Genomic DNA, 25,803 nt, shown 5'->3' on the forward strand with positions numbered 1-25,803 from the left:
ATACACGTGTAGCCTGATGACAGCAAATCTAAAAGCACATTATAGGGGTTTGTAATCTTATTTAATTTAATTATTTATCCATATTTACTTTGTGTGTCATCAACTTTTCTCCATTTCAAAATAAAATGTCAAACTCAGTCCGTTGTGTTTTATTCTGCCTTTTTTTCTCAGAGCAAAAAAAAAAAGAAGATTATTGCCCCCGATAACACTCAGTTCGAAAATAATGAGGTGCCACCACAATGAGAATTCAAAGTTTTATTTTTAAAGATTTTATAAATATCTTTTGGTTAAAGTTCAGACCTCTGGAGCCCGACGGACTCCATTTCCTGTCTGACCCGAGCTCGCAGGCCTGGTCCCGGACAAATCCCACACACTCACCGAGAGGCGCCAACACATTTAATCCATCTTCACTAAAAACAATTTTTTTAGCCCATGCTGCAAAATGAGAACTTCAGATGGACTTCACTGATTCAACATCCGACCTCCTGAAAGATTAATAGTGGTGTTTTAAGCGCAGTTTCCCTGACAGTTAAAATCAAGTCATTTTTTAATCTTGAAACCTGTTTATTGCTAGGGGAAACAAATAAAGGATAGACCTTTAAATCTGTCAGTCAACATGGCACCTTGAATGTTTTATGTTCAAGTGAAATTCAGAAATATTCCTCTCTAATTAAACAGAAAATCTACCATCATTTCTGTGCAACACTTCCATTTATGGAATTGGACCCACTGTTGTCATGCAAATTACCTTCAGATTACAGTTAAACAAAGCACACAAGTTTAGTTTTTATTTGCATCATTTTAATTCAAAACTATATATATGTTTAAAATAAGATAAGACGCACTAAAGAAAAAAGACAAAACATAAGAAATGATCATCTGTCATCCTCTTCCACATCATTCTGAGACGGGAGGAAGTCACAGGCTGCTGTAAAGTAAGAAGTGAGAGTGTTTTTTTACCACCTGCCATCACTCATGAAGCGGACTCACTGTCCAATGAGCTGCTGATAGTTGTTTCTCACTGGCGTCGAGGGACAGCAGGACCTTCAAATAAACACGAGAGAAAAGTCACTTTTGGAATTTAAAGTGCTCACACACGTACACAGAAGTGTGAGAGATTGAAAAAAGATATTTCAATAACTCGAGGAAGAAGATGCAACGAAGTACGGACATTTTTCTAATACAGAAATATCTCAGTGTGAAATTTCTTATGTAAAAACTAAATATACTATAAAAGCTCATGTGTCTTACTTTCTGTAATAAAACATATGACAATTACATTAAAAACTCCTTTCTAGCCAAATTTTCAAACCAGAAACAGACTCAACGTTACTGTCTATACTCTGCTGTCACCCGTCCCTTTCATTACCTGACGGATTGCGTCCTGCTCGCTGTAAAGGCACAGGGTTGCTATGGCAGCTCGCCTCACTGCATTATGGGAATCCGTGCATGAAGCTCTCAGAAGTAAACTGGACACGTCTTTCTTTAACAACAAGGACACAGCGTCGTCAACATTTAGCAGGTTTCCCAGGGCCGCACAACAGTGGAGTCGTGTGAGGGCGTCAGTGTCTCATCACTGACACTGACGCCCAACCTCCCCCTCATCATCGTCCGTTTCCAGATCTCCTGCCGGCTCACTGTCTGAATAGTTGTGTTTGTTTTGTTTCTTCTCGTTGCTCCACCTTGTTGTCCATGTCCATTTTAAACCCTGGCCTTGCTGCAATATATCCCAACCAGTTGCCAACTGTCCTGCAAGCCGTTCGCTGCACAGGCAAGCAGGAATCATCAAGACAGCCTATCAGGCTTTTGAAAATGTCAGGCGGCAGGGTATGAGGCCCGAACGGATCCAGATTGCCCAAAAGTATGCAGGTGGTGGCCCTGACGCCGTCATGAGGGTGAGCCAGCGCCTGGTGCAGCACCGAGGCGTCCAGGTGTAGCTGAAGGCTGGCAGGCCGAGCGGAACAACGGGCTACTTGAGACAACAGAGTTAAGAGCTCCACTGCAGAGTCCCACAGCTCATCCTGCTGCAACAAGTCAAAGAGCAGAGAGCTGGCAGTTCTGGTTAGCAGAGTCTGGTGTTTGGAGGCAGTGAGCTGTCGGCCCCTGGGTGGTGAGAACAGACCACAGGCGGCCTTTCTGAGGCGGGGGACGGAGCGCTCGGGGTCACACAGGAGCAAACGGCTCAGCAGGGAGAGAGGCAGCTCCAACAGCCGAGGAGGAAGAGTTTGAATAACCTGCACAAAGCATGAAAAAATAAATAAACATCCTGACAAGTTGTCACATCAAACAGCCGACAACAAACAAGACAATCCTCTCACAAAAGTACAGAGGCATTTAGATGTACAGTAGTGTGTGTCTGATGTGAGCAAGAGTTGTGCTGTGTTGCATCAGAGAATCAGTTTGTCAGCTAGGTCTTTATTAGAGGAATGGGAAGGCTCGAACCTGCGCGAGGCTTTCGACAATACCACAACTGTCATACAGCTGGAGTATGGTGGACGTAGTGTGCGAAGGCAGGTCCAGGGCAAATGGAAAACACAGCAAGTGGCAGCTCAACGTGGTCATGCTGTGGCGACTCAGATCCACTTCCAATCTCCTGGGACTGCAATCTTCAGCAAACAGATGAAGACTGTAGGGCATGAAAAGGGTTACTGTTAGCTCCGAGTGGTGTGGCTGTGCCGCTCGAACATTTACATGAAACAGTAGATTAACTAAGTTACCCGTCAGCGCCCAGCAGCCGACCAAGAGTGTATACGCATTTCGATCCACTCTCAGAAAACAGAGGGATGCACGAGTGTGGATCCTCGGTGAAGAGGAAGAAAGCAGTAGACAGAAAGGAAAACAGCCCTGAGGGAAAGAGAAAACAACAAAAATGCATTATGTATGTAACCATCTTAATGTACAGTCTGTGGTTCTAATAGGCTGGACCGCATATGAAGAATATATTTACCATTTGCCGAACAGAAGTCTGTGACTGCTGTTGTCTTTGCTAGTGAGGTTCCAATTTTTTTCCACAAATCCAGAAACACAACTGGATCTAAACTTGAAGATCCAGAGCCATTTTCATGCTGTTAAAAAAAAAAGAAACATCAAAAGGAAAACACAGGAAAATATTAAAGGTCTTCTTCTGGGATTCATCACGTACATTTTTTAAAATTACATTACAGGTATTGTCTGACCTCAGAGAGTGTGTGTAGGAGTAGAGACAGCAGACCATCACAAAGCCCCCAGCCGGAGGGAAGAGGAAGCAGCGGCTGACGAGACAAGAGGAGAGGGAAGCACTTCAAACAGAGGAGGATCACTTTAAACTTTGCATCAAAAACTGATAAAAGTATACTGCAGAGTAAATGAATCATCACTGATTCAGTACCTCATACAGTGTTGGAGGAAGTAAAACATTTTACAAGTTAGACCAATATGGACTCAAGTAAAAGTAACACTACCACATTACTTTTTTACTTGAGTAAAAGTGCTTCTAGTGCTTCTTGCTTTTAAATATACTTCCCCAGTGTGGCCTATCCGCTAATTCTACTACATCATTAACTCTGTCTAGTGCATATTTTGTTTAATACAAGAATAATAGAGACTCTGACATATTAATACAAAATGTTGCTGCTGATACTGCTGAAAACACTCAAAGTAATTAATGGTGAAATCTAAGCAGCCACTGGTATCTTCTACATCCATTTCAGTTGTTTCTACTTCACCAGTGATGCTGCTGCTGGAGGCGGGGTCTAATTGTCTTCTTTGACTGGATCAGTGCAACAAATCCCCTCTTGCTATTTATTACTCTTAAAAAGTATATAAAACAATATGAACATGTAACACATCATATTGTGAAAATGCAGTTGAGTACAGATGTCTGCTGATATATGTGGTGGATTAAAACAGTCCCTGAAATCAAATCTACCCAAGTACAGAAACATGAAAATGTACTGAATGTACTTCGCTACATCCCAACACTGACCTCACATGAGTCCGAAAGCAGGTTTTGCAGCAGGGAGGTTAGACTGTTCACATCAGCTTTGACATCGACGTTATGTTGTGTAAACAGACACAAAACAGACGCAGCCAAAGGCTAAAAAAGAGAAGCAGTTACAGTATATCAGACAACTGGCCAGAGTCATAGTAAATGATATGTGAACATGGTTGACAGCTCCTTTGGACTAACTTGAGTGGGTACTTACTGACAAAGGAAAGAAATCTGGTTGACTAAGAATTGCGAGAAAGGGCTTGGTGAACTCTTCCAGTCTAGAGTAAGAGAACAGTTGATGAGCTGCATTAGATGAAGGACTGTGATGTATGATACACACAGTATTCAACACATCAACAGAATCAGCTTCAGTGAAGACCCAAACAAACCTGTGATCTTCTTCTATCGAGTCGGGATGTTTATCCCAGTAGATCATGACGACTGCGATAATTTCTCCAAGTGCTGACACACTCCACGGTCGCTGAGCAGGAAAGACACATACCAGAAAGGTCAAATCTATTGTTGACTGATGCCTGACAATGCATTAATGAGTAAGTGATATGTAACCAACCGGGACGTAGTCTGAGTTTTCTACAGTAACGTGGACAACGTCCAAGAGGACATGGGGTAGTCCCAGTTCCTGGCCAATGTAGTTGGACTTCTTAAGGTCAGGGGTCTGAAGCAGGTTGCGCAAGACCTTCAGCGGTTGGAGAATCTGCCATGCGTCTTCAACAGCGCCACCTGTTAACTAACCAAACAACAATAAAGAAGAGATTAAATTTAAAATCCTCGCTGAGGAAGTGTTGATTTATGCACAATTGAAAATTTTACCTAATTACCTGAATTTTAAAAAACAGAATCTTGGCTCTAAGTTGAGGTATAATGGTGTTGTAGTTAAACTGCTCTCCCTGCTGTTTGCTCTGATCTGATTCTTGGGCCAGTTTTTCCCAGTACTCCACACTGTCAACATTCTGAAAGGGCGAGACAAGACAGCAAACACTTTATTTATTACCACGGCACATTTGCTAGTGCAAGAGAATATATACATATATAATGGAACAAGACACTAAAAACGAAATGTCTTTATATCACCAAAAAAAAATAAAATACCAGCACTGACCTGCTGGTTATGACTGGTCTGTTTGTTGTCATTGCGTCTACTCAGCAGTCGTGGGCCGACCTTCACAGACAGAAATTCCTTTTCGTAGTCTATGCTGATCTGACCCCTGCAGAGGTAATACCCATAGCGGTGAACACACACATAAGCCTGCTCTGGTTATATATTGTATCTTTATTCCTAACTTCCATTAATACCTGGGTTTTGATCTCACGCAGGCTTGAGTCTTTGGGTTGAGGACTTGATTGGCAGCTTCGGATTTAGCTCTGACAGAATCAACTGGGGTTACAGAACCATCACTGGGGTGGGGCGTGGCTCTGCGGAGCTTTGTTGCTTTTGCGGAGTCGACCCTTTTATTTCCCAGTCCATGCTTTTTAACCTAGTAATGTACACAGAACAGTTTATAGCTCCTCCATGGATTTCAATGGGACTAATTCAATGAAGGAAAATGAACTGGCTTCTCACTTCAGCTTTAGCACAATCTACTGGTTTCTCTCGGCCACTGTTGTCCCTCCGCTCCAAGTCATTTCGCAGTAATCTATTACGTCCAGAAGTCGGTACAGTCTTCGCTGCCACTTGCTGAAGTTTAAGCGCCATCATGTCAGGGCTGGGTGAGACGGTCAGAGGGCTGAAAACATTGGTTTCTGCCAGCACTGTACCAACACATCAAAATGGGGATAAAACAGACATCAGAATTAGCTGAAAAAGGTAGATTAGAATGATGCATTCTTGGAAATTGTTTATTTCACAATCTCTTAAAATCTTAAAGCATCACCTAGAACACAGTCAGCGACAAAGGGATGGTGCAGGAGATCTGGCCATGACAACCGCTTCTCAGGGTCTTTGGTCAACAAACCTTTCAGAAAACTCTGCAAGGAAAATATTAGATAAGTCAATTTATTCTGTCCCATCAAAAAAATAAATAAATAAATGAAGTCCCCCTTTAGCAGGTCTATAACTGAAGATACTGCAGTCATGTTCTCAGTATAGTCGCTTTCAGACGTGCTCTGAATTTCAAATAATCTCCTGACATTATCCGCAGGGGCTGTATGTGAGAAGACTAATGTCCCAGTCAAATGCTCCAGACCTTCTCCAGAGTTTCTCCTACGCGCCCACTTGTAAAAACTCTGAATAATGTCAGAATTAACCCATGTTAGAATACAGCAGGACACAGCTGGAGGATTCACAGCAAGTAAGTGGACATGTCTAACACATGATGAATAACCGTAGAAGTCTCGACCCTGTTGTGCTGACGTTCTCCAGAGTTTATGTCTAAAAACAGCTTATATCTGACTACTATGGGGACATCCTGTCCTTGAGAACATGTCTGAGTCGCCTCGCTGTAAAGAGGACTGATACGACTTTATGTTTACATTGTTAAATCAGCTGGCCCTTTTGGAAATCACATACTCGTACAGTGAAGCTGTTGGATTGGATCCATACATGATACAACATTGTTAAAATGTAGCGTTACTCTACCGTGCAGGGCTCGCTCATCGTGTCTGGCCATTTTACTTGATCTCTCACGATAAGTTGCACCAGGTGGAAGAGGGAGTTGCTGTAGAACGGCGGTGTGCCTGTGTGGAGCTCGTAGAGGATGCAGCCTAAAGACCAGAGGTCAGACGTGTGGTCATATGGCTTCTCATCCACCAGCTCAGGAGACATGTACAGCGGCGTTCCCTTGATAGAAGTCAGCACCAAGGTGGAGGTGCTCATGAACCTGGCAAACCTACAGGAAGATTGCAACACATATTGTTATCCTGTGTGGAAAGAGTTAATACAGATACCTTTGCTTCAAAAATAATAAATGTACTGTACCTACCCAAAGTCACAGAGTTTCACCACCCCACCTTTCCCCAAGAGTATGTTTTGTGGTTTCATGTCACGATGAAGAATGCGATGGGAGTGTAAATAATACAGGGCTGAGACCAGCTGGCAGGCGATCTCACGCACCTGAGACGGAAGGAAGGGGGAGCAAAAGGTTCATGTGAAAACTGTTAAGTCTAGTAATAATAATAATGCTAATACTCATTTTATTTGTATAGCGCTTTTAACGATGCTCAGACACTTTACATACGATTAAAAAAGAAAAAGTTAAAGCTTCTTAACACTGGCTTCCATTACGTTTTAGAATTGATATTAAGTTTCTTTTAATTACTTAAAGGGCACTTATTTGTCTGACTGCTCAATATATTGGGATCTTTCATCTTCATATAACCATATAACTTATTTTGGAGTCTAGCGGTTCAGTGACAGTGAATACCTGGCTCTCCGGGAAGTTCCGTTCATCCTGAAGAATCTGGAACAACTGACGCTCTGCATACTCAGTCACAACCACAACCTGTTACAAAGGATTTCAGTCACCGGATTATGAAGACAGTGGGACAATAACAATCTGAGTGCGTTTTGCAACACGACAGTTCACACACGTGAGTTTCCGTGTCGAAGCTGTCATAGAGCTGGACGATGTGTGGATGCTGAAGATCAGTCATGATCTCGATCTCTCTCTTCAGGCTTCGCAGCTCCTTCTCGGATCGATCCACCTTCGGTATGAACTTCAGGGCCACCACCTGGAGGAAACACACGGTTCAAACCAAGTGGCCGACAGTCAAACAGCGGTCAAACTTTACTCCACACAGCTGCACTCACCTGACCCGTGCATCTATTCCTCCCTTTGTAAACTCGACCAAACGAGCCTTCACCCACCAGCTCCTGGACGCGGTACGAGTTCATGTCAACGAATTCTCAGTTAGGGCAAACTCAAATGGTGGCCACGGTAACCCGTAGAGACGCTTCCTGTGTCAACAGAAACTGCCACTGATATGTAAAGACGGCCGCATCTGATGGGTGCCACACTGTTTAACGGCAGCTGCCTTTGATGCCACACTGTTTGGAGGCAGCTGCCACTGTTGCCACACGTGTTTGGGGACAGTTGTCACTGCCGCCCCACTGTCTCAGAGCAACTAAAGCTGTTTGTGATTTATTCAATGAGATATATACTGGTTCATGAAAGTTTATTAGAAAGTGTGTTGGCTCTCGGGGGTTGGACTCAAAATGAATCAAGAAAAGCTCCAGATCTATCAGATTCATATGATATGATCTTGGTGTCTATGGATAGTTAAGAACCCAAAGACTATATTCCCAGTATCAGCTACTGTTGAAACATGAGCTACAGTGTGACTGATACTGTGCCTGAGTAAACTGATAAACCAAAGGGAAAATTTACATTTTTATCCTTGCCTTCAATTCTACATAAGACGGTGAATAGCCCCATGATGGCAATGATGCACGGAGATGCCACTGCTCATGTAGGAATTTATTGAATACAACTGTACCAAAGTAGATGGAAGTACTACAAAGGAACAAAGTTTGTAGTAACGTTAGGACCAGGCACACTCTCCATTTATATTTATTCTCTCTAGGCTGAATACATGTATTCAGTGTTTTTGTGTTACAAATTGCATATAAACCATTTACAGTTTTATTTACTATCATAAGTTGACTTTGTCCCAAATGTTTCTCTTAGGACGGGATCTGCTGTGGCAACTGACAGCTGCCTCAAATCGCGGCAGCTGCCTTTACAAATCAGTGGCGGTGCCGTTGTGACCGGAAGTGCCTCTACGAGCTGCCGCTGCCACGATTTGAAAAAAAAAAACATTCTTCAGAGTTTGACTAAACTTAGGTATATAGTCAAACTTTGTATGCGTAGAAGTTCAGTCGCTTTTTTGAGAATTTTTAAACATTTATTTACAACGAAAAAATTAATTCAGAGCTGGCTTTTCTGTGGACAGCCCCAAAGCAAGGGTCCCTAGCCCTAGCAACCGCTGCTGCTTCCCTGGCAACTGAAAACAAAGCATGCGGCTGATTTCGTTCAGTCAATAAAATACGCTTTGTTTAAAAAACCTGAAAACTAGATGAAACATTCATTAATATAATAATTAATATAATTGTCTAACTTGCTGCTGTCATCCTGTTTGAGTCTCCAGCTCCACTGCACTAACATCTACTCACAAAATAACCATTATACATCAATGTTGAGCAGACAATAAAACTATTGTTTTGAATCAGCATGCTATCATTTTCTTTTTCCATCCAAAAGGTTAATTTACACTTCTCCTAAGCTTGTAGGGACGGATGCAGGCTCAAACAATGTCTCTAAGTAGAGAAAATACCTCCCCAACAGGCCCCTGATGAAACCACATGTAAACTCAAGAGTTGCACATTTTTATTGGGATCTGCACCCAATTTCACACACTCATAAACATCAGTCCACTTAAAACATGCCTGTTTTTTTTCCCATCAAGATCCATAAATTGTTCTTATAGAAATCGGTGCAAATGTTGAAAGACCCTAAAACCCAACCCATTCTTCCTGAGCCCATGTCCCATCCTTTCACTAATTTGTGGACATCTGGCTTGGTTGGCGGTAGTAAAAAGTAATGAATGTGCATTCATTTATAATCACATCCATCAAAACTACACTGTAAATAATCACAATGTTCAAGAGGAGTAGTGAAAGGTTCGACCACAGTTGTCCAAGAATATTTATTGATTCTCTATTGATGGAAATAATGTGCAAATAGGATCGTTTTGACCATAATTTGATACAAACACCACCCCATATTAAAAAAGGTTTGACCACAGCCATGTGTGCACAGTATGCTCTTCAGCTGTTACTGGTATTGTTATACAATGTAACATGTTGTAGATGTCCTCTCTGATAGAGTGACTCCTCTCGACCGTCATCTTCTTTCTCTTTGTGGTAGAAGGTGCTCTGCTGTTTGGAGGAACTGACTCATGAAGCATTTGGAACTTGTTGATATCTGTTGATCTAAAAAGACAAAAAAAAACAATGCATACAGTATATGAACATGTTCAGTCACAGAGTGAAACAACGGATCAGTTAACACATATGTGCTATGAAGCAACTTTTTATGTTCACTCAATTACCAGCAAAGATAATTATGATATTATTAATGAGTGGGTCCATTTGTCCACGACTGTGATATGAAATGCTGCTTTTTATTTTATTGGTAAAATTTCCATGAACTTTGATGCCAACATACAATGAGTATGATTTAAATGACCCACTGACCTTTAGGCTACAGCACCACCATCAGGTCAAAACACCCCCTTGAGAGCAGAACATCTCAAGGAGACTTGACAATTAATATTCATGGACACTAGACAATTACGATTAATGTTAATCTAACTTGCACTCTGCTTATATTTTTAGTTTTTGTGGCCAAAAATGTCATCAAATCAACTGTGTGCATTTGCCGCTGTAAGATTCAACAAATTCCTCTCTGGACTCAACATGAGCTCTACTCTAGTGCCACCAAATGGCCAAACTTTAAGTCTAACTGCATTATGAGCAAAATCTGTGTCGCTCTGTTCACACATTTGTTGTGTGATGACAACCATTACAGGATATATGAGTCAATGTTTGGGGCTTACATTTGTTTTCTTACCTCAGCCAAATGCATCACTTGAGCATTTTGTGAGCGATACATAATTATTTTGCACTTTTTATTGACGAATCTTGCCAAAATCAAATGTGAGCATTAGCAGCACAACCAGAATTAGAAGCACAATGAAAACCACACAGAAGGATGGCTCTGAATTAAAAAAAAAAAAAAAGTAAACACTAAAAACAAGCATCAGCATCACACCACTCGATTCAGTTAAAATCACAGGACAGAATTCAATAATTCCAAGTATGTAGATATGTTATCCAAAGTACAACTTGGGATACTCATTCCCCAAAAATGACATACTGACCCTGAAATTGACTTTGCCCCAATGTGTGCACAGCGCACATGAGAAAGAAGAGGTGCAAACTGGTGCAAACCAAAAGGAGGTTGGGCAGAAAGTGCATTTTTCACCTAATATCAACTGTGTCTTATCTTTATGCTGAGAATAGACACTACAGGTCCATGTCTGTATTTGTCATTCTACTCCCACTCTGGTGATTTTATTGACAAGAACTGAGTAAATACATGATACAATAATGGAATAATAATTGAAATGTAAATAAACCATTTTAACCAATTCATCTACGATCAGAGGAGGCCCATTAATCTGTGTTAAAAAGTTTGTGTTTAAAGCAGGAACATCAGTATCAAGGTGTATTTATCAATAAATGAAATATGTGTTACAGTAGCTGTTGTCCACAGCTTACCTCTACTGTATGAGAAGTTTCTCCTTCAGTTCATTATATTAAATCCCTGCAGCCATCTGAGGGCAGCAGGACTTGTCAGACGCTGTGATACTCCCTCATACCAAGAGGTGGCAGAAGAATCAAAGTAACAAAGACTAAAACACAGTTTGGAGCTGAGGAGGAACTTTATATTATCAAACGTTCTCATTATGCATAATGCTTCCATCCAGAGTGTTTAATAATAGTAAAGTATATTTTCTATTGATCTATATTATAGATCAATATTAAAGTGATTTTACTCTTGTTTATCAAGTACAGCTAAGTGAACTACTTATGTACTGATGAGTGGTTTAGACCATAACATATTCGATTTTTTCAATTAGTAACTAGATGTCAGATATACATGTTATGAAGTAAATAGTCATTTGCTGTTCCTGCAGCTCTATGATGTTTAAAATGTGGAAGTTATTATAGCATCCTTGTTGGTTGAACATTAAAATTGGGGACAGAAGACTAATTTCTGTTGCTGTTTCAGTGAGAGAAAAACAGACCTAGAAATTGATTCCCCATGACTGGATGGGTTTATGCAGATTACGTGGAGTCAGGCAGTCTGCAGTCTGAAGCTCTCTCTGGAAGTGTGAGATGAACTAAACCATCACAGTGCGTTAACTTGGGACATGGTGATAGTGGCCGCAGAAAAAGCCTGCATGCATCCAATGAACGAGTCCAAAGCCTGGCCCCCTTCCTCCCTCCAGGAAAAAAAAAAGAAAAAAAAAAAGAGAGCTTGAGTTTCCATATTTTTACACATGACGAAAATGCATTAAGTCCTCAGAAGGCAGCGGTCGACTCAGCACTCACACACAGGTGGAGGATGGGATTGGGTCATGACCAGGAGGAGTTTGCTCTGAGTGGACTTGTACGACCTGCACTGCTGTAGAGTCCCTGCGCGCTGGATTATGCTCTGCATGCTCATCTGTCACCGCTTCCACTGAGTTTCGCAGCTTCACCATCACCTTTGTTTTCTCCGCTCGTCATTCATTGCATTCTTCACTGAATGCAGGCATCGTCATGTTTATCAGAGCAACGTTTCTGCTCTTCTTTGTGGTCTCACTCCCAAAACCTGTGCGCTGCTTGGAAAGTGAACTCTGCTTCCCAGTTAGATTGGAAAACCATGACAGGAGGGATTTTGACAACGACGTGCATGTGCCCAGTGGGAAATGTCTCCTAAAGATACGAGCTTTCCAGCAGGAGTTAGTGATCGATTTGCATCAGGACTCTGAATTCATTGCGCCTTCCATTTCTAACCAAGACGCAGTCTGGCTCTCCAGCTCCGATGTGACAACTGACCTGAGCCGGTGTTTCTACTCCGGGTATGTGAACGATGATCGCTACTCGTACGCTGCTCTGAGCCTCTGTCAGGGTTTACACGGTGCATTTGGCTTCCAGGGATGGGAATATTTCATCAGCCCGGTGCAAAACGAAAGCAGGAGCATAGAAGGCGCTCACATCATCCGGCGCAGGGCCAGCAACAACCTGAAGCTCAATTCGACCTCGAGGTGCGCAGTGGACAGCGACATAAGTGTCCAGGATGCGCAATCGCTGGAGAAATACAAGCGACTGTCAGATCATAGCAATGTGACCGAAACAATGCTGAGGAGGATGGGGAGAGCCAAACGATTCGCCTCCGTCCCCCGATACGTGGAGACGCTCGTAGTGGCGGACGAGTCCATGGCGCAGTTCCACGGAGATGACCTCAAACACTACCTCCTGACACTAATGTCAGTGGCAGCGAGGCTCTACAAGCACCCCAGTATCCTCAACTCCATCAGCATCACAGTTGTGAAGATCGTGGTTATAACCGAGGAGGACAAAGGACCCAAGGTGTCCGGGAACGCAGCCATGACGCTGCGTAACTTTTGCACTTGGCAAAAAAAGCTGAACAAAAACAGCGACAAGCATCCAGACTACTGGGACACGGCGATACTATTCACCAGACAGGTAACAATGCTTTATTTCAACTCAAATTGCAGAGTGTGACGTAACAACAGAGCAGCAAATATGCAGTTCTATCAAGTTCGATTACGCACAGAAATGCGTGATTACGCGTTTCTGCAAATATACCAGTCCTGACATCTCAAATGAAATAAAACATTCCTCGTGCATGTTTACTTTTGATAAGAGAGGGAACTGGTTAATGCTGAAGACTTGACATGTCACCCTTCCCCTCCATCACTCCTGCTGTGTCAGTTAATTGGTTTGCTCTCAAAACATGCTCTGCACCTCGGGGAGATCAGGGAGCAACCTCTCAGTGAATAGCATCACCGCTTCGACACTGAGGCTGAGTCCCAGAGGAAGTTACTTGAGCTGAAAACAGCAACAATCTTGATTGCTCTTTGTGGACGCCATGCATGCAAAGAGAGAGAGAGAGAGAGAGAGAGAGAGGGAGGGAGGAGGAGGAGGAGGAGGAGGAGGAGGGGGGGGTTGTAGACTTGGAACCCTCCTTGGAGTGGAGAGTCTCCCTACACTCCCAAATATCTGGCAGAGGCTACAGGGTCAGAGATGAAGTAATTGCTCACATGCGTTGGTCAGTGTGTAACCCACTGAACTGTGATGAAACGTCTGCCTGATGGACGTGGGCCAGTTTGATCTCACTGTGGTATTAAAGATTGGAATTTAGTGGACAGATCAACACAGCAGATGCAGATTCAATCACTGAGAAACAGAATATTATGCTGAAGTTCACCCAAAGGCTCAACTGCAGATGTAATCACAGTCTCTAGAATGAAAGGCGTTGAATGATCTTTGGCTATTGTCACTAACAAAACAGACACATAATCATATAAAACCTCAATTAAGCACTAGTTAAACCTGTAACTACCAAATATAATGTCTGTCAGTGTCCTCTGAGATCCACTAGTAGGAAGTGTCTTGTTTCTCTCAGTCTTCCTCCAGCTGTGGGTTTTCCAGTCCTTCCCACCACATTGCCTGCTCCTCATTAAACAGGCCCCTGAAGAGAGAGGGAGGAGATGGAGGGAGAAGGGGGATTGGGGGGTTTCCTATGTTGATGTCAGCGATGTCACATCCCTCTGTGTTTAATGCCCCCACCTGCTCGCCCCACCTCTGAAACAAGCCGCTCCAGAGGGGCGGCTCTGCACAGCTGCAGTCAGCCTGCACAGATGCATCTTTTACAGCACATTTTTCATTCTGTCATGCACTTCCTCTCTCTCATTCATTCTTTCTGCTGCAAGGCTCCATTTGCACATTCAGAAAGCAGACCTATAGGGTGTTGCCAGGTTGTGGGACCATTCACAGCACTAGCAGAATTGAGGTTATACCTATTTGACACCAAAATAAGCAGGTATACACAGGTTTTAAAACATGGCTAAACAAAAACGCAATGCACTCCTTTCTCATTGCCAGTCGGAGTTTTCCTTTGTTTTTTTTCCCTTGGTGAGTCACGTTCAACGTCACAAATGCACTGGAAACTGAGAAGCTCTCCAACTTGCCGTCAGGGTTGCATCTTGTGTGATACGAAGAAAAAAAAATCCTTGTTGCTGATGTAAAAAAAACAATGAGTACACAAACGTTCCTGGCTTTTTACGCACAAATGTTCAGAGACTGCCAAAATAAAGAAATAGAAATTGGCGAGAGGAGCTGGAGCCGATAACCTGAGAGTCATTTGACCTGGGAGTAAATGCTGATTGTATCTGTTCCCACTGCAGACAAAAGCCAGATGTTAGTGGGTGTCAGTGGGTTTTTTGACCAGTGTGGCTTCGGTCTGTAGTCAATTTAGGAGACCTTGCATTCACTGGGATTGGCCATAACCCTGTAGTGTAAAAAGACACACTTCTTCTGATGGAACTTCTTGCATTAATAGTGCAAGAAAAACAGAATAGCCATAGTTGGGTAAATATTGTGACTGTGTAGGTGCAAAGAGCAGCATTCAAGAGTGTACAACTAACAGGAAACGTAAATATTTAAGTTGTGTTTTGTCATGCTTCAACATCTCCCTCATCACCATCCAACAAACCAAGCTGCTGTTAAGTTACAACTCGAGCAAATGTGTAAATATGTCGTAGTAGTGACATTTTACTTTAACCTTAAATAGAAGGTGCTTATAGGATATTTTTCTGCACACATGTCCATCGACAAATCAGCTGAGGTCAAAACAGTCAAATCTGTTGATTCATGACTTGATGACTTGGACTTTGGACAGTTCGGTCCGTGGTATTGTTTTGGTTTACAATAGTTTTCAATAAGTATTTAAAGCACGTCCAGTATATGTTGTTTACTAGCCCAAAGTCTAATTTGTATGGTTTTATGAAGACCCACTCAGAGTTGTCCAGAGGCAATTGCGGTTGTCTTTAAATTCTGCAGCTGGCGTGACTGTTGTGTTAAGAATGTTGCAAGTGAACTTGTTTCACAAAGTTCATTGTACGTACAAGAGCCATCCTCCAAAAGATTAAATCCAACTGTAAATCTGACTGATGCATTTCCCTTGAGAGAAGGGGTGGTACCTCTTTAACTCATAGCATGTTTGTTTTTGCTTTCATAATAGATGAGTTGAGAAAGAAAATATACACCCAAATAACATGTCTGCATGTCATAAACCCTGTCAGCGAAGCTGCTGAGTCAGACCTATTCTTCCACTCCTCATAGTCATTTAGTTTAGAAAGTGCTTAAAGAAGCTACGATACTTTTTAAGATGCATCTAAAACACAAACTTTAACAGCCTGGAGAGTAGTTAAAAGCTTGTAAATGTGTACACAAAATAAAATGCACATATTTCTTTGCTGAGATAACGTACTGATTTTAAATTGCAGAAACACAAAGATAGATGACAGATGTGGGAAATAGGTCAAAACAAAGAACAAACTCATTGACATAGCTGTTTCTTCTCCCTTATTTGTCTTGCAGGGTTGTTTTTTATAATTCTTTCCTCATAAATGGCCCAAACGTTCAGATGAACCCTGCACACAAGCACATCTGGATTAGATTTGCACCGACCAACAATTGTGGTTTTGCGGTTTATTCTAGGAATGATTTGTCACAGCACTCAAGGTCGTCTCTTGGATATGTGCGTTTCGTGTGTGTAGATTCAGTGCAGCTGAGCATTGTAGCGTCTGGGCGACACTACACCAGGGCTGTGCTTTATCTGTAATAGCTGACCACCGCTAGTTTTCCTGTGTTTTGGGGCATGGAGAGACAGTGCTGTTTAGGGAGCAGGCAGATGGGCGGTTCTCTGTGGCGGTTAGTGCCAAAGTTGTCCTGTGATTAGGAGGTTCAGCTCCAAATGGATACTCACTAAGATTAGGTTTTAAAAACCCTGTGGTGGGGAAATAGGTCATGTGGAAACTCTGCTCCAACATGGAAATGTTATGATTGGGGACAGTTACATTACCTCATGGGAGAAGGTGTATTCTAAACACTGTTGCCCACTAAAAACATTTAAAGACTGGGTGGTGGGAAGCTTTGCTTAACACTATCGAATCTTTTACCATAGTCTCAAGAAAACAAATATTCAGGTCATGTCAACAACAGAATTTAAAGGTCCCGAAAACCTATTTTATCAGTCAGCTTCTATGAAGGAGGTGTTCCTGCAATTTTTGTTTGTTGAAAGTGGCCTTGTCTTGTTTGGAAAAAAGGTAATGTCACTTTACTCTTTCTTTTAAAGATATCTTTTGAGCATTTTACCTATAGTCATAGGACAGGATAAGTATGAAATGTAGAGAGAGAGAGTGGGACCAAACCTGCGGCCGCTGCATGAGGACTGGAGCCTCCATATATGTCACAAGTCACATAAGCACAAATGAGATGCATTTGAAATATAATAAGAAGAGAGTTGCTGGGTTGTTAGCTAATGGTCAAACCACATCTTCACAGTTCTGATGAGGCAGGAGATCATTTGTTCAAGTATAGTTTATTGCAACTTGGTTGTAATTTATTATTATTATTTTTAAATGTTTCCTCACCAAGTTAATTGCTGAGGTCAGGGGACAAAAAAGGCATCACTAAAAATCAGTCACACAAGTTAAAGAGTCTCACCATCAGACCCCTTTCAAACTCCCACATTAACCGGATGTGTAAGGGAAAGAACACAAAGACCAAACCGTAAAATTAGTACCCAAACTGACCATTGTACCTGCTGTAGTTGTCTGCAGTTTGCTTGTGCAGCGAGGAAGTGTTGTGGACTTTTCTGAAGCTTAATTGAAGAGTTTTTTTAAAAACACCAAATAAATTGGTTTAAATAATCCTGCAAAACTGTTGTCCGATCACCTGAAAGATCAAGTTACTTGCCCCACTGGACTTTGATTTATGTCACCATATTTCTAGATCAGAGCAAATGACCAGAGAATTGGAGAAGCCCATTCATCTAGTGGGATTGCCTGGGTGGGGGTGTCTGATGTTGAAAGATCCAAAACACAATGACCCCAGGTTATATCACTAATGATGTGTCCCAGATGTTTGTTAAAACCAGAGTACAGTCTTACCATAACAGATGGTGAAGGCCAAAGCTACAAAACATGAGACTCATATAGTAAAATACTGGAGTTTAAGAAAGTGTCATGTTCTGTAGCCCTGATCAGCTCAGACGAACTAATGCAAATTCTGTTTTTTCCTCCAGGACCTGTGTGGAGCTTCCACCTGTGACACTCTCGGCATGGCGGATGTTGGCACCATGTGCGACCCCAAGAGGAGCTGCTCTGTGATCGAAGAGGACGGCCTGCCTTCTGCCTTCACCACTGCCCATGAGCTTGGTGAGCTCCGCCAACACCATTCATCCTTAATTACACATTAGTACTGCAGCCTTTCCTATCGTCTGAATGCATATGCACTATCACAGATAAAAGTATCGGTGTGTTCTGACATCTTGTTCCCCGTCTCCAGGACACGTGTTCAACATGCCACACGACAACGTGAAGGCCTGCGAGGACGTGTTTGGCAAACTGCAGGACAACCACATGATGTCTCCCACACTTATTCAGATCAACCGCACCAGCCCCTGGTCCCACTGCAGTGCTGCCATCATCACTGAATTTCTGGACAGTGGGCACGGTGAGTTTCCACCACCCGTGTGCGCTAACAGCCCCACAGTGAGTTTAAAGAGGTGGGAAGCCAAAACACTTAAAAACAGACATGTAGTCAAAGATCTTCAGGCCGTCATGGTTAACAAACATGCAGCTATGGGCACTGATCACATAGAAGGAAAATACATTGTGATTGCAAAATTACCAATTGGTCCAATTACCACAAAACTCGATGGAAGAATTTGGTATGGGTCAGGGAAGAATTTGGTGCTGATCTGGATCAGGAGGCAGCTCCAGAAGTTTTATTTCACTTTATTTAAAATTTTGAGATTAAACGTTTTTACATTTTACAAATTTCCCAGGAAGTAATTCATGGATCTTGATAAAAAAAAAAAAAGAAGACATTTAGCGAACTGATACTGATGTGGGACATTTGGTGCAATTTGATTGAATTTGAGGGGACTGTTGGGCTTTGGCGGAGGTTTGTGCTCTACTGAGTGCTATGAATGGTTCTGTTTGTAACTGTATCAAGATGCTTTTCAGCTAGAATCTTCTCAGGTAAAAGCGAGAGCATGATTGAGTTTCAGCATCCATCTGCGCGTCAAATGTGACATCTGCCTAACCCATAGTGCCATGCTGATAGAAATGACTCGCGGAAGCCAAAAAGAAATTCATTTGGATGCAGACTGTTTGCCAAGCAGGCCCGACCACAGGACTTGGCCTCGAAGCAATGCTAGAATTTTATTTTAAAAATGCTCCCACATCTGTCCCAAATTAGAGGGCTTGTTCTGGGGAGAGTCACCGCAGTGGTTTGGATAGCGAGGTATATGTGCCCAGTGTTTCCCATGCAGGTTTACTCCAAATAGACAAACTCCTCTGCTCCTCTCTGTGTCCATTTTAGAGATGGCCTGAGTACAACAGAACGCTAACTAGTCCAGAGCAAGACGTAGAGGAACATTTTTTACTTGACAGGGAGTGATTGCTATCTGACGGTGTTGTGGATTGTTAGTCCTGGCCGTCTGTCATATATCTAGACTTCAAAAAGCTGTGGGGAGAAAAAAAAGCATGTTGCCACATGTTTGAGGCAGTTTTCATGCAGTTCTGCGCCCAGAATGATTCGGAACCTGTTTATTCATCCTCACACTAACACTCAGAATACAAGCTATTGTTTTCCATTATTGCTCTTTAGAGAGAGATTATGAAGGAAGAGGAGAGGCTCAGTTTATTCAGCGTGCACTATCAGTTAATCAGTGTGCTTTTTCTGCAAATTTTGTAATGCAATGGGGGAAAACTAATTTGCAACCACTTAGAGCTAATTCACCTCAACATGACATGGCATTAAAACAGCTCAAAGAATGTGGGCCCATGCTGCATCTCGAATCAGATATTTAATTTATTACACTTTCATGTAGTACATCATGTATACAGTTCACTGGCATAGTCTGTTAATTTCAACAGTGTCAGTGCCAGTGTTGTCTCAAATCAAACATGGCTGTTGTGTAATTGATAATCTCAACATTTAACCAGGCTTGTTGCCAAAGTATCTAGTGTCTGCTTTGCTCAATTAATTTAAAAATTAACGTTTTTTCATGCAACATGGAAACTATAACCCGATTGGCGCCAAAAAATCGATCCTCCTTAATAAGTTGTTGGTCTTTCCTTTTCGCTACATAGGTAGAAAAGTGACTGTTGAAGGAGAGAAGTTTGCAGCATTTCAAATGCACTCAACCTTTTGTCAATTTTGAGTGCACCATCTGGGTATTTTTAGTGCACTGCATGTTGTCATTCTTGGCAAAGTGAATGCACGTATGCACTCAAAATAGCAAGTGTATGGAAGAGTATGGAAGGATGCAAATTGAAAGATAGCAGCAGTTTTTCTCCAGTGAAAATGACGAATGTGTTTCCACCTGCAATCTTGATCATCATAAAAGTTGAACTTTCTAATATAACTTTGTCCAAGTACAAGTCATGCAACAAGGGTGAGATGAAACATGAGAGCTGGAGCTTGGGGGGAGTTTAAGGATGGCATGGCGCAGGGGTGGATGTATGTGGGGGGAAATGTGCGTGTTTCGTGTGTATGTATCTGTGTGTGGTATGTGGCATTGACTGCATGCACAGCATCAAGCTGCACTTTCAGTTCAAAGAGCCCAGATCACAAAGGCAATAGCTGCTTACTGCCCCTAACCCACAATCCCACCCATACACATACGCATTTCATGAAAAGGATTATGGAAAGACTGACGCATAATTATAGAATGCATTGTTTTTCATGATTTTGGTAAAACATTGGAACTTAAAACTTTAATAAAAGTGTTTGCAGCTGGTATAGAGAAAACAGAGATGACAGCTGATATAGATTCAGTGTGTTACTTATTCTGAATCTGCCTCTTCTAGGGGAATGTTTGCTTGACCAGCCTCAGAAACCGCTGTCCCTCCCTGACTTGCTGCCTGGACTATCCTACGTCCTGGACCGTCAGTGTGAGCTTGCATTCGGAGAAGGCTCCAAGCCCTGTCCCTTCATGCAACCACCGTGTGGTCGTCTGTGGTGCACTGGAAAGTCTAATGGTCAATTGGTGTGCATGACTCGGCACTTCCCCTGGGCAGATGGGACCCAATGTGGGAATGGACTAGTGTGTGACCAAGGTGTCTGCTCTGACAGAAAGGTCCAAACTGTGAAGGTAAGACTCACACATGGACTCAGTTCTTGATAACATATACCTAGACTGGGGTTTGATAGGAAAGGTTTGATTATACCTTGTATTTGTGTATTCCCAGGTGGATGGCCGCTGGGGTAAGTGGGGCACATTTGGTTCCTGCTCGCGCACATGTGGAGGCGGTGTCCAACTGTCTAAAAGGGAGTGTAGCAACCCAGTTCCGTCAAATGGGGGTAAATACTGCCAAGGGGTTCGGGTCAAATACCGCTCCTGCAACCTGAACCACTGCCCTGACGAAGGTACGAGTCTCTCAAAACAGACAAGTATGTCCAATGACGTATTTTCCCCTGGGGCATTCTCACCTCTCACCTTCTGTACCTTCCCTCCCTCCCCTCTGTGCAGGTAAGACTTATCGTGAAGAGCAGTGTGAGAACGGTGGCCGGAATTTCAACAACAACCGCGTGGCTTCGTCTGTGGTGTGGGTACCAAAGTACTCAGGAGTATCCAGCGATGACAGGTGTAAACTCATCTGCAGGGCTAATGGCACCGGTTACTTCTACGTTCTGGCACCAAAGGTAATTTGATTGGTGATTAGAAAAAAATGTGACTAAAATAAGGTGAGATCTTGAGATATGAGTCCATGTTGGAGAATGCTAACGTGAGTAGGCCAGCTGCCTCTGGTCTGAGAGCGAAGGAAGGAATGAGGGAGAGGGAGAGGTGGAGGACAGTTTATCTCTTTCAGATAGCAGGGTGTGGAGTGAGCTTTAGCAGCAGTGAGGCAGAGTTCACACTTCACTCCATCATACTGGCCGAGGAGGAGTAGATTAGAGCACTCAGGGGACACGTAGCTCTGAATCACGGAGCAGCTGGATGTTTTAACCACAGAGTCATTACTTTAAACCAAAACTGAGTTTACAGTACTGTGAAGCTGATCTGGTTGACAGCCTCGTGTCACATATATACAGTACACTATATCACATCATTCTGGTTGTGTATTGACTGTAAATAGTCTATAGGTGATAATGTCAAAGTTTACTCTATGTGCTTCCCTATTTCTTAAGAAAACAGTACAGTATATATTAGGATAAACGTTACCAGCTGACTGTATTGAAATAATGACGGAAAACAAACGGTTAAAGATGATTATGATTATAAAATAAGAACAGCTATAGAATAAGAAAGGATCTAGCCCCTTCAATAACCTGGGACAAAGATGTAAACCAAAGTGTATGTAGTTCACAAGGTCTTTGAGACAAGAGCTTTGTGTTTTTATGCCTCCGCACAGGCGACAGCCAATGGCTGGAGGCATTTTGTTTTCGGGTTGTCCTTCCATCCGTCCCATTCCCGTGCACACGTTATCTCAAGAATGCCTTGAGGGAATTTCTTCAAATTTAGTACAATTATTCACTTGGACTCAAGAATGAACTGAAGAATACGATTTTGGTGGTAAAAGGTTAAGGTCACAGTGACCTCCCAAATCACATTTGTTTGCCATGTAAAGGTGATATCTCTGGAATGCCATCAAGGAATCCTTTGACATTTGGCACAAATATTCACTTGGTCTCAAGGAGTAAAACACTTGATTTTAGTAGCCAAATGTCTTCACTTGGACTCAAAGATGAACTGAATACATTTTGGTGCCTGGAGGACAAAGGACAAGGTCACAGTGACCTCACGTCCCTGTGAATGTGAAGTATCAGGACTGCCCATAGGGAATTTCATTACAGCTGATACAATTCACTTGGACTCACTGATTAACTGATTCAATTTTGGTGGTCAAAGGTCATAGGCCTCATTTTTTGCCTCATGTGATATCTCAAGACTGCTTGAGGGAATTTCTTCAACTTTTGATCAGTTGTAAAAGATAAAGTTATTACGTTTCAGTGGTCAAAGGTCACAGTGACCTTATATGAATCTGGAATATAAAGCATATGTCTGAAAATTTGCACGGAAACTGCACTGGTTGGCAGAGGCATACAACCGCAGTGGGGTAATTCTAGTTTTATAAAAGAATGTGGACTATATTGTGTACAGTCATCTGTCATGTTTCCTTTGACCTTTCACTGTGTGTGGACTTTTAAGTGTATATGAAAAGTTAACCTTGTGTTTCCAGGTTGTCGATGGGACTCCATGCTCCCCAGACTCCACAGGAGTGTGTGTCCAAGGAAAGTGCATCAAGGCTGGCTGTGATGTAAAAATTGGCTCCAACAAGAAGTTTGATATGTGTGGAATCTGTGGAGGTGATAACAAGGGATGCAAGAAGGTGTCGGGACTCTTCACAAAGCCTGCGTGAGTAAAACCCACAACGTCATGGGAGAGCCTTTAGAGAATACTGTTTATGTCATTCTTACATCAATATGATAGCATTATCAACTTCAGCCTTCTATTATAAGCTCTTATTGACTGTAATGTGTTTTGGCATGCAGGCACGGTTACAACTTTGTGGTAATGTTGCCAGTGGGTGCGGCCAACATAGACATCCGTCAGCGAGGCTACAAGGGAATCATGAGTGATGACAACTACTTAGCAGTGAAGAACAGCGAGGGCCATTACCTTCTTAATGGGAATTACGTTGTATCTGCTGGGGAGAGGGACATCATGATCAGGAGCAGCCTGCTGCGCTACAGTGGCACAGCTGGCCTCTCCGAGACACTGCAGGCTGTGAAGCCCTTGGGAGAAGCCCTGACTGTGGAGGTGCTGTGTGCAGGCCAGATGACGCCTCCTCGAATCCGTTACTCCTTCTACCTCGCACGTCAGACCAAGGAGGACAAGACTCAGAAGAAAGAGGGGCGTATTACTTCCCATAACAGTGTACTGGCGGAGTATAGTGTCAATGAGAAGGGAGGAGACACTCTGAAGGATGCTTACAGCAAGGAAGATCCTATTCTTGGGAAATGGATATCGACAGGCTGGGATGAATGCTCAGTGACCTGCGGAAGTGGTATCCAGAGGAGGATGGTGCAGTGTCTGAAACCAGATGGGAAGCCGGGATGGGAATGTGATTCTTCGCAAAGACCCGCAGCCACCAGGGTTTGTGGAGACCCGTGTCCTGAGTGGCATATTGGGCAGTGGTCACCTTGTTCCAGAACCTGTGGGAAGGGCTTCAAGAGACGACCATTGCACTGCAAAACTCAACCTGGGCATCTGCTCCCAAGGAACCACTGCTCTGGCTTACGCAAACCACAGGAGCTGGACTTCTGTAATCTAAGGCCTTGCTAGTGACTAAAACCATTAAAAATAAAATGTTGTATTAAAATGAATCCACATCCAAGTATTATACACACCATGGTTTTCAGGTTTTTTCCACCTGCACCATGGGACTGTTAGAGGATGATGGAAACTTGGAAGGAAAATGAGAATATTGGAAGGAGAGTGAAAGTCGCAGGATGAATGCCGGAAGATATTTTTCCCTGTCATTGCTCTGACTTCAAAAAGACATTATCCATGTCTAAATCTGATGGCAAAATAACATAATACAAGGTCAAATAATATTTAATTGAATCCCTTGTACAGTCTATGCAGAATGCCCATGTGCAAATAATCACTTTAGTTTACCTAATGTGTCAGGATGAATTATATATAATATTGTAACTGTGCAGGTTTCAAAATTTTAGTTGGATTGTACAAATAGATCAGTGCGGCCTGCTGGTTGGCCAGAAACATTACTCCATTTATTTTTCAAGAAGAAAACATAGGTTTGACAAAGCTTCGTAACCAAGTACCGACTAAAATGTCATTTCTGTTCCCTGCAAAACACTTTTACAGAGAAGGACATTTTTGTGCTTTCCACATTTTTTTGTACAGTTGATGCTAGTTACATGTGTTGCTACATCATTTATACAGGGAAAAAATGATATATATTGTCCAGTAAAAACCAGTGTGATTGTTACACATGCTTTACTCCAACAGTTTCACAGCAACAAATACTAACAATGGAGCCAGCATTTCTCATCATCACAAAAGCAGGAAGGAATCTCCAGCCTTGTAGACAGATTTTTCTGCAGACCTCACTCAGCACAGTCATGGAAACAGTTTTAACTAGAATTGGAGGTCACACTAGTGACTTTCATGACAGATAAAACTAAACAAGGCAGGCAACAATGACCGATGGGTTGCTCCCTGTCAGCTGGTGTGACTGCTAGCTCAGTGATTTCATCGGGCTACACCCAAACTTGCACAGCTCATTTCAGATATGGGCTTATCCTGATGTCTCACACGTTAACACACTCATGTGCATGCACATACCCACATGTATTGTGTTCAATTCCCGCCCTCTGTGTTCATCATGTTGATTGCTTCCTTCATCAGACCACAACAATTGTCTCCTCAGTTCATAGTGTTCAGCCAGTTGTGAAGCCTGTTAAGTCATGCCTGTCTGGCACAGTTACCACAGATAATTTATTATCAGTGAAACGATGAAGAGGGGGAAAAAAACTGGCAAGCCCTCTGTGATACTGTGCAGAATGTGTTTCAGTGGATCTCCTTGTTCATGGCCCCACAGTCTGAGCCAAGATGTTCTCTCTGCACACTCGATGAAATCCTGTAACCTATTATATTCTTGTTTTGTTTCTTAAAGGGTCACATTGTCCACTCCAATATCCAGCTGCAGGACAGATCCTCTGTTAGCTGGATTACTATTTTTATTTTTTTTATCTGCTTTTGCACTTTGTACAGCAAAAGAAACCAATGACCTACAGAGGCTGTACTGTATACTATGTATACATTTATTCAGCTCTGTGCAAAAAATAATGTAAATACTTTTTAAATACTTTTTTACACAGGTATTTGTAATTGTCTTTGACTTCAGAATATTTATTCCAAAAATAAAGCCATTAATGAAAAGTTATAACTCATACTGTGTTTTTTCAGTTCTGT

General features: G+C 42.4%; 2 protein-coding genes across 2 annotated transcripts; one reads left to right on the forward strand and one right to left on the reverse strand.

Annotated features, from left to right (window-relative positions):
- Positions 1-240: 240 nt before the first annotated feature.
- Positions 241-8,901, reverse strand: stk36 (serine/threonine kinase 36 (fused homolog, Drosophila)). The gene is made up of 20 exons (XM_034607741.1): positions 7,737-8,901; positions 7,517-7,657; positions 7,351-7,428; positions 6,910-7,040; positions 6,567-6,816; positions 5,863-5,956; positions 5,553-5,740; positions 5,285-5,466; positions 5,091-5,196; positions 4,810-4,941; positions 4,542-4,718; positions 4,360-4,451; positions 4,185-4,248; positions 3,965-4,075; positions 3,177-3,251; positions 2,948-3,065; positions 2,718-2,844; positions 2,443-2,626; positions 1,370-2,234; positions 241-1,044 (listed from the first exon to the last, which is right to left on the reverse strand). The coding sequence occupies exons 1-19, from the start codon at positions 7,818-7,820 to the stop codon at positions 1,635-1,637; spliced, it is 2,934 nt and encodes a 977-aa protein (XP_034463632.1). The 5' UTR covers positions 7,821-8,901; the 3' UTR covers positions 241-1,044; positions 1,370-1,634.
- A 3,152-nt stretch (positions 8,902-12,053) lies between these two features.
- Positions 12,054-25,774, forward strand: adamts15a (ADAM metallopeptidase with thrombospondin type 1 motif, 15a). Its single transcript, XM_034607745.1, has 8 exons — positions 12,054-13,244; positions 17,872-18,004; positions 18,135-18,302; positions 20,669-20,952; positions 21,050-21,227; positions 21,331-21,503; positions 23,042-23,217; positions 23,355-25,774. Exons 1-8 carry the CDS (start codon positions 12,315-12,317, stop codon positions 24,145-24,147), a joined length of 2,835 nt encoding a protein of 944 aa, XP_034463636.1. The 5' UTR covers positions 12,054-12,314; the 3' UTR covers positions 24,148-25,774.
- Positions 25,775-25,803: the final 29 nt, after the last annotated feature.

This window comes from Hippoglossus hippoglossus, chromosome 14 (assembly GCF_009819705.1).
Source record: "Hippoglossus hippoglossus isolate fHipHip1 chromosome 14, fHipHip1.pri, whole genome shotgun sequence".
Lineage (NCBI taxonomy): Eukaryota > Metazoa > Chordata > Actinopteri > Pleuronectiformes > Pleuronectidae > Hippoglossus > Hippoglossus hippoglossus.